The sequence below is a fragment of the Delphinapterus leucas genome, chromosome 9 (assembly GCF_059928025.1).
Source record: "Delphinapterus leucas isolate spDelLeu-1000000601 "Yukka" chromosome 9, BTC_Dleu_Yukka2, whole genome shotgun sequence".
Classification (NCBI taxonomy): Eukaryota; Metazoa; Chordata; class Mammalia; order Artiodactyla; family Monodontidae; genus Delphinapterus; species Delphinapterus leucas.
The window spans coordinates 4,750,434-4,760,247 of record NC_143137.1 but is presented as its reverse complement, the minus strand read 5'-3'; the positions used below and the strand labels follow the sequence as shown (position 1 = coordinate 4,760,247).

Genomic DNA, 9,814 nt, shown 5'->3' with positions numbered 1-9,814 from the left:
CTGTGTAAAATTTTAAAAGGTCAGTCAAAATGCAGTAGCATTTGATAGCCTACAACAATGACAGCCTACAAAATGAAAAGTGTGCAAAAATGTTTAAAAAGACATTTACTGAAATTTTTTCCTTTTGAAAGAAAACCTAAATCCATTTGCCAAAACGGATTTGTATAAGCAAATACAAATAAATAAGGAAATAAAAAGTAAATCACTAAATTTCACCTCTGAGAAAGGTGTTGGCTATTAATTAGCACAAAGAAAATTTGAAAAACAAAATGACATGGTTGAAATGGGCCTAAGGGAATCTCCTGGTGAGGGGTCCACATACACTCACACTTAAACTGGTGACATTATAGCACTAAGAATGAAGTGCCACAGATCTAGGGTCTTTTAAAAGCTACTGACTACTGGTACACACCATTTCTGGTAGTTAATTATCCCATATCCAGTTTCTCATTTTTCCTTAAGTATAAAACCCCAGTTTGGGGGTAAAGCAATGTGCCCAGCTTAAAGACGATTCTTCTCAGTTTTCCTTGCAACGGGAGGCCGGCAGGCAGCACAGCTGTAGCCAGTGAGACACAGGTGGATGTCTGTTGGGGTTTCCAAGTTGTGCTGTCCTCACACAGGCGCCACTTCTGTCTGCTCTGCCGCTCCCTCCTCTGAGATGACAGCGAAGATGACAGGTATACACTGAGGAGGGCAGACCCTAAGGAGGGTGGGGCAGGAAGACAGGACGCACCCAGAACGTGGAAGACAATACGGAACCTCGCACACCAGCCTGCCTCCATACCTGTGCGAGAAAAATAAGCCACTTGGCTGGACTTCTGCTATGTGCAAGTGAAACAGTCCCTAACTAGGGCTTCTCAAAATTGCTGGCATTATGGGTGGAACAGTTCTTGATGGTACAGTTTCACACGTACAAGGCAGTAAGGACCCACAGCTTTCAGGCCCTAAGTGCCAACTGCATCCCTCAAGTGAAAACACCCCTGCACGTTTCCAAACTGCCTTCAGTTACCCTTTGCGATATGAGTATCGCTTGATACTGTCTTGCTGAAATGACATCTGCACTGTGAATTATTTTCCTAGCATTATAAATCAAAATCAACTACTCTAAACTTTGAAGACCCCAAATCTCTTTCTATATAGTTTCCAATAACTCTCTTTCATTGAGGACAGCACAGATAAAATAAAACACCTGGGGAAACTGTCCAGCCTCCAGAGCTTTTCAAAATCCACTCTAAACAGTGGCCTTCCAATTCTTGTTTGCTTGACATTTAATTAGTTTTTTAAATATTTATTTATTTATTTATTTTAGGTTGCATGGGGTGTTAGTTGTGGCATGCGGGCTCTTCGTTGTGGCGCACGGGCTTTTCTCTAGTTGTGGCGTGTGGGTTTTCTCTTCTCTAGTTCTGGCGCACAGGCTCCAGGGCACGCGGGCTTAGTTGTCCCGCGGCATGTGGGATCTTAGTTCCCCGACCAGGGATCAAACCCGCGTCCCCTGCATTGGAAGGCGGATTCTTTACCACTGGACCACCAGGGAGGTCCCTGTTTGCCACTTAATTTATGGCTGAACTACATAATTGGAAACACTATGTTAAAATGCAGATTATTAGGCCCTAAACAAACTACAAGTCCATCTGAGAATCCAGTTACTTTATTTCCTGTTATTCCTAACAAACCATTGTATGTTGGAACATTCACAAATAATGTGTAAGAAACCTAGCAATCTGTCACCATACCATATTTAAGGTAGTATAAAACTTCAGCCAATTTCCACTATAATCTTATATACAATTTGCAATTCAAAATTTTAATTAAAGACTCCCCCAAACCCCTGCCCCCAAGATTCCAGCCTCAAGGAGTAAAACTATTTTCATATTGACAATTGTTCATGGATGCTCTTATTAAAAGTTAACACAGTGACTAAAACTATATTCAATCCAGATGTTCCAGTTACTCTCTCCTACTATATAACTGATGAGCTAAGTGGAAATCCTCCCTGCCCCCAAATAAAAATCTTTTACCGCCCTCTATTATAGAAAGAGAATAAGCTATACGCACTAGATGAAGAAACATTAACACCGAACCAATATTAATGATAGTGAAGGAAAGCTGAAAACACAGCTTAGCAAGATTAACCTGAAAGTGGTTTGGAGGACACAGAGGACCACGCAGAAACACGACGCGGAGACCGACAAGCAGGCCACACACAAGCACCTTCTCTCCTTTCCCCAGGAAAGGCAGCCTAAGAGGCTGAGAAGCAGTAACCAACCTTTTTATAGCGCTTTCCAAATGAAAAGGGACGGCTGCGTATCTCGCTGGATCCTAGTAACAACACTCTGAGGTGGGAAGAGCAAACTGTATCATCTTCTGTCATCACACTTAACGTGCTATATCATTTTTGATGATTTGCTTGACTGATTCTATTTCTTGTTCACTACTTTAAGGTGGGGACTTGAATACACTATCCCCAGCACAAAGTACGGTATCTTTTGAATGCATTTCATCAGGTTACTTTCTTCTTAAGAATTTCTTAGAAGAAATCTAAATAATGAAAACGTAAGTTCTCATTTGGTGAAGAAAGTCAATTTTGGAACACGGCACTTTGAAAGGGAGCAGGTGTGGTAGGGAGTTACAGGTGGGGATTTGGGCTTTGGTTAGCAGAGTCGGCAGGTGTGAAGGCCAGCTGCCCCTGGGCCCGAGTGTGCTGACACTTCATTTCTATCAAGTCTTCAGCCTCCTTCACTTAGAAGGTAAGGGTTAAACCTAAGGTAGTGATTTAAAAGTTCTCAGAGATAGGCTTGGAAGTGCTGTGTAAAAAAAAACACATAAGCAGAGCAGAGATTTTTTTTTTTTTTCTTTTTTTGCGGTACGCGGGCCTCTCACTGTTGTGGCCTCTCCCGTTGCGGAGCACGGGCTCCGGACACGCAGGCTCAGCAGCCATGGCCCATGGGCCCAGCCGCTCCGCGGCATGTGGGATCTTCCCGGACCGGGGCACGAACCCGTGTCCCCTGCATCAGCAGGCGGACTCTCAACCACTGCACCACCAGGGAAGCCCAGCAGAGATTTTTAATTCACATAATCATGTAAATATCCTAACAAGAATTTAGCTTTCAAAAAAAAAATTTAGCTTTCAAAATGGTAAGTTAAGATGTATCTCTAGGTGTCACACATAAATATATCCTACAGCCACTATGATTTAAGATTCACAACAGTAATAAGAGGCTGAATATAGCAATCTAGGAATAAGTTACACAGAAATAGAGAACAGAAAACTCTTTGGGGGGTGGGAGTGAACCTAAAACTAAGATAGAGGGCCAAAACTCAATTCTTTGGATAGATCCACAGTTAGAGAAGTCAGCATAAAGACAGATAAAACAGAAATTTAATAGAAATAGTACTAAATAATACTAAATGCAGCAGAAAAGTTCTAAAAATAAAAAAATGGCAGGGGAGGGTAGGAAACAGATCACTAAACTGGTCCTGGATAGTAACCTAATCGCAGTAAATGTGTAGCCTGCAAAAGCGCATTTAATGTAAACATTTTATGAACCAAACTTTAAAAACTGAGATACTCAGAAGATAGGCTGAGGGACTTCCCTGGCGGTCCAGTGGTTAAGAATCCACCTTCCAATGAAGGGGACACGGGTTCGATCCCTGGTCGGGGAACTAAGATCCCACATGCCGCGGGGCAACTAAGCCCACGCCCTCTAGAGCCTGTGTGCTGTAACTACTGAGCCCGTGTGCCACTAGAGAGAAGCCTGCACGCCAAAACAAAGAGCCTGCACACTGCAATGAAAGCTCCCACGTCCTGAAACTAAGACCCAACGCAGCCAAAAACGAATAAATATTTTTTTAAAGTCTATTATTAAAAAAAAAGAAGTCAATAAGCTGAAAGGCAGCACAGGGAGCAGTCACTGCCTCTAGAGTAAGAGCAAGGAGAGAAATCAGAGTGGGGGAAGGTAGGGACACATCAGGGACTAGAAAAGAACACAATGGTTTAGGCTCATTTAAAAAGTAAAAAATTCAGTAGCAGTTCCATGTGGCTGGAGAGTCAAATGAAGATAAATTAAGCTAAGAGAAATGTAACATATTCTGAAGTAAAAGAGGAGGGACTCCACAGAGAGCTAGAAATACTTGATATTGGTCAGAGGGTAACTGTGAGATATCTCTGGATATTTTCTGGATTCTCAGAACAGGGGAAAAAATGAAAAGTTTGCCAAGTATTTTCTTGGAGAGAGGGGTGGTGCTCGTGAACATTTTTCATCATAACACAAAAGAGAAAGCTTTCCTACATGGTTTAACAAGGCTTTCTAAATCCATGTGTTAACGAAGGACTAGCTGGTGTGGTGTAAATATGGACTCCTTAGAGCCTTGGTTCAGCACAAGTTAAACTGAGGCAAAGTTTAAGGCTGGCTAAGAGATTATTAGGTAGATAGAAACCCTCCTATCCTTTTACAGATTAATAGCAAAGTGGGGGAAAAGGTCATTTATAACAACTGGGTAAGTAAAATCTGCAAACTTGGAAATTACACATGAATACTATCATTAACTTCTTGAACTAGATTCCCTGCAAATATGTTTAATGATGAACTGAAATCAATTTCACTGATTTTTATAAACATTTACTATCTAATCATAAGATCAAAAATAATATTCAGGGACCTCCCTGGTGGCACAGTGGTTAAGAATCTGCCTGCCAATGCAGGGGACACGGGTTTGATCCCTGGTCCCAGAAGACCCCACATGCTGCAGAGCAACTAAGCCTGTGAGCTACAACTACTGAGCCTGTGCTCTAGAGCCCTCGAGCCACAACTATTGAGCCCTTGCGCCGCAACTACTGAAGCCCACGCACTTAGAGCCTGTGCTCCGCAACAAGAGAAGCCACCGCGATAAGAAGCCCGTGCACTGCAACGAAGAGTAGATCCCACTCGCCGCAACTAGAGAAAGCCCGCTTAACAGCAATGAAGACCCAATGCAGCCAAAAAAGTAATAATAATAATAATATTCAAACATTATGTTCTGTAGAGGAGACACGGTCCTTTTAACTGCATCTGAATCACTATCTCGTAAGTTTCTGTGAGCTGTTAAAAAAATCTCACCCTAGTCCAGGCAAACTACTGCATATTACAACTGGTAGTTAAAGGAAACAATCCCCCCAAAAAACCCCCCAAAAAATCACCTCTACAGTTTGACATTAGACAAATTAAACTAAATCAGAAAATCTGGATGGTTTGGCCTTGATAGTTACTCTCACAAATAGAATGCGTAAGGGGTTTGGGTAACAGATTGTCGGAGTAAGTTTACGAATTTAAAGAGCCTTCAAAATAAGTAAAAGAAAGAAAAGCCAAAAAAATACACCATCTAGGTACCAACCTACTAATTGTATAACAAATATGTTGAATTTGTAGAGTACAATCATTATAGTACTGAAGAGGTAATGAGTCTGTATATGGTACTGAATTAAGTACTATCCAAAAAAAGTATTAAAAATATGTTTTACAACAGCATTAGAGACCCCTGTAACAGCTAAATCGCTTACAGCTTCAACTTGAGCTTCCCTATAACAGTTTCTGATAAACTGCTGTTGTTGATAAATAACTCTTATAATCCCAGTCTTATGTATGCTGTTGCTCCAATGAATATTCATCTAACCAGTTCTTTTTTTCCATCTAACCAGTTTTATAGCTCTAAGAGCTATCATAGTTTTAAGTAAACTTTTTTGTTAGTGACTGAACATAATGGTGTTTTTAAAGTTTCTATAAATGTAATATTCAAATGTATAAGCTGTGCTTCAAACCTATTTTTTTTTTGTTTTCATTTTATTTATTTTTGGCTGCACTGGGTCTTCATTGCGGTGCGCAGGCTTCTCATTGCGGTGGCTTCTCTTTGTTGGGGAGCACAGGCTCTAGGCGCACAGGCTTCAGTAGTTGTGGCACGTGGGCTCAGTAGTTGTGGCTCTCGGGCTCTAGAGCACAGGCTCAGTAGTTGTGGCACACGGGCTTAGTTGCTCCATGGCATGTGGGATCTTCCCGGACCAGGGTTTGAACCCGTGTCCCCTGCATTGGCAGGAGGATTCTTAACCACTGCGCCACCAAGGAAGTCCTCGAACCTATGTTTTAATGTCAGTTTCGTAAGGTTCAACTTAATAATATCCTTTCTGATAGAATAAAAACAGTTCAATCTTTTGTCTAACATGTTTGATCAAAATTTGTCATTTATTATTGATAGTTTAGAATTTTTTTTTAACTAACAGATATGCTCTATAGGAAATACTAAAAGGAGTCCTTCAGGCTTCATGAAAGGACAGCAGTAGACAGTAACAAATCCAAATGAGTTAATAAAGAACATAGGACTACATAGGTAAATATAAAAGACAGTATAAGTGTTTTATATTTTTAATTATTTTTTCATCTGATTTAAGATTATTAAATAATTATTAAATTATTTTTATATTTTTAATTATTTTTAAATTATTTTTTCATCTGATTTAAGAAACAACTGCATTAAGTAATTTTAATGATTTTAACTAAGCAAAATTTTAAGTGTGTTTAAGGGCATACCGTATATAAATATGTAATTTAAAACAGCACAAAGGAAGGGGACAGGAATGGAGCTATACGGTAGCAGAGTTTTTTATAAAATATTGAAATTAAGATGGTATTTAATCCAAACCAGATTGTTATAAATTAAGATGGTAATTGTAATCCTCAGGGCAATCACGAGGTAAATAACTCAAAGAAAAAAAAAAGTAAAAATAATGACAAGGAATTAAAATGCTACGCTAGAAAATATCTATTTAACACAAAAGAAGACAGTAAAGGATGAATAGAGAAACGAAAGACGTAAGACACATATAAAACAGATAGCAAAATGGCAGTCATAAACCCTATCTTAACTAATAATAGTAATAAATGGATTAAACTGTCCAGACAAAAGGCAGATTGACAAAATGGAATAAAAAAACATGATCCAACTATAGGTTGTTTACAATGGGCACACTTTACATCTCATGTTACAAGGCTGATAGTAACCAAACAGTAACCAAAAGAGAGCTGAAGTGGCTAGCCTATTATCAGACAAAGTATACTTTAAGACAAAAATTGTTATTAGTCAAAGAAGGACATTTTGTTTTTTTATTGTGGTAAAAGATGCTTAATACCATTAGCCATCAGCGAAATGTAAATCAAAACCACAATGAGGTATCACTTCATACTCACTAGGAAGGCTACAATCAAAAAGACTGACAGCAACATGTTTGCAGGAAGTGGGGAAATTGGAACCATTATACACTTCACTGGAACCATTGGAACCATTATACACTTCACTGATAGTGGCAAGTAAAATGTGGCAATTCCCAAGCAGCTACTTTGGAAAACTGCCTGGCAATTTTGCCAAAGGTTAAACACAGAGTTACCATACAACCTAGCAGTCCCTCTCAGAGGTATTATCCAAGGAAACTGAAAACATTTCTCCACAGAAAAACTCGTACACAAAATGATCATAGCAGCATTAGTCATAACAACCAAAAAGTAGAAACAACCCAAATGTACACACCAACTGATGAATGGGTACAAGAGAATATTATTATTCAATAAAAAGGAATGAACTACTGATGCATGCTACAATATGATAAATCTTGAAAATATTAAGCAAAGTGGAAAAAGTAAGTGACAAAACACCACATACTGTATGATTCCAATTACATGAAATGTCCAGAAAAGGCAAATCTATAGAGGCAGAAAGTAGATTAGTGGTTGCCTAGAGCTAAGGGATGTGAAAGGAAATGGGTAGTGACTAGTAATAGGCAACGGTTTCTTTTTGGGGTGAAGAAAATGTTCTAGAATTGATTGTGCCGACAGGTGCCTAAGTGTGCAAATTGCACACTTAAATGGGTGAACTGTATCTCTTTAAGGCTGTTATATTAAAAAAGAAGAAAACCACCTAAGCACACTACCTTCTTTCTAGTTCTCCCTAGTGTAGAGGGGCCAGTAAAACAAGTGGGTATTATTCTCCCTATCGCAAAAAATATTAACAGAGCTACCAAGTACCGAAGGACTTTCCCGTGATTCTCAAACTTGTAAAGAATAAAAATAAATAACAAAACTCCCATTATACTGTGCTGGGATAAAAGAGGTTTTCATACTGAAGACTTAACTGCAAATAAACCAAACCCCATCTCATCTGACACAGATAATGAAGGCTTAAAAGTGTCTCATAAAAAAAAAAAAAAAAAGTGTCTCATCATCATGTTTCTGGGTTTTTAATTTCACAGTGTAACCTATATAGGCTGTTGCTAGAAGTGTGTGTATGTATATGAACATACGTGGGGGAAAAACTTGTTTTATAAAACTTAATTTATGACACTATATTTTGGCTTGAGATTGTGTTTTTACCATGCACAGGTGAGTCTTCATCAGCAAACAGATGTGGTTCTATTTCTTTCAAGGAACTTCTACCTTCCAGTCGGGCAAGGAGCTTGCGAAAGGGAAAAAAAAGAGAAGGAAAACTCATTGTTTAAAAATATAAAATCCTAGATACCGACATTTATTCAATTTTCCAAAAGTCTGTAAGAGACTTTTCATCATTTTGAGGATCTGAAGGAAATTATGAAATAGAAAATACAGTTTAGGAGAAAAGTTGTGTTCATTTATTCAGAAAATACTTTATTTTTTGTTAATGTACCATATACAATTGGTATAAAATGAGTCCCTGCCCTCAAAGAAGCTGATAGGGTCTTTGGGACACAGCACCAAACTGCTAATTGCAAAGTATTTACCTTCTTTACTCATTATAATTATCTTTCTCACTCTGCTCACCACACTTGTTATCAGGTACCAGCTTTTAATCTGTCTGCCCATTATATCCCCAGCTCCTTATCTAGGGGAGGGGAGTGGGGGGAGGAGACAGAGAGAAAGGTGGAGAAGAACTTCCCTGAGAAGCTCCCAGTGAATTTGTGAATTCGTGAACAGGGCACAAGCAGGCATACCTGGCAGATGGGACATCAGCCAAGGTGCCAAGGTTATAGTAGCACAGTGTGTGGGTAAACTATAAGCAGATTTGAATTGCTAGAGCTTGTGGCACGAAACTGGCAGGAGATAATGAAGTCCTAAAAGAACAGAAGTCAGATCACAAAGGGTCTTGGATGTCACCTTTAGGAGTTTGCTCTTTGGCTTGTAGATAAGAGCAAGGGGGTTTAAGAAGCAATCTAAAACAGTTAAGAGTAGACAGCTAGGTCTTTGGGCCTGAGGTTTCTCATCAGTAAAGTCAGCAAAACAAACAGTATTTCCCTCACAAGACTGTTGAGGATTCAGTGTGTTCCGAGAGTGCCTGGCACAGAGTAAGCGTAAGCTATTATTATCTGCATTTCACACAAATCATCTTGGTGGCTACCGAGGGGATGGATTTGAGAGCAAAGCCAGATGTGGAGAAAAGGCTCAAGTCCATCACACTAACCTGGAGAAGTGCCTGTACCAAGACAGAAGGAGCTAGAACTACAGGAAGCAAAATTCCAAGACAGACTGAAATGTCAACGTGGGAAATATAATCAAAGTTGATTCTCAAGGTTCTAAGGAAACAGTACGGATTTGACAACCCTTCTAAACAACAAAAACGCATATCACAGACGAAGAAAAGCAGTCATCCTTTGTGGGTTTTTTTTTTTTCTTTTAAACAGAAGCAAAAGTTTTTGAAAGAGTTCCTGCAGTGATGAAAAGGTTCTATATATTAATTTGGCACATATTTACTGAATGTCTACTATGTAGAAAGCACTATGGCAGGTAAAATGGAGACTACAGAAATGAAGATAATTAAGCTACCC

The 9,814-nt window shown here is 39.3% G+C and overlaps 1 protein-coding gene across 1 annotated transcript in view; it reads right to left on the bottom strand.

The window, feature by feature from the left end:
• XRCC2 (X-ray repair cross complementing 2) overlaps positions 1 to 9,814 on the bottom strand; it is a 51,317-nt gene that overhangs the window by 30,696 nt on the left and 10,807 nt on the right. Inside the window, exon 2 of the mRNA XM_022577085.2 lies at positions 8,391 to 8,472. Within this exon, the coding sequence (XP_022432793.1) occupies positions 8,391 to 8,472 (82 nt within the window). The remainder of the gene's footprint in view (positions 1 to 8,390; positions 8,473 to 9,814) is intronic.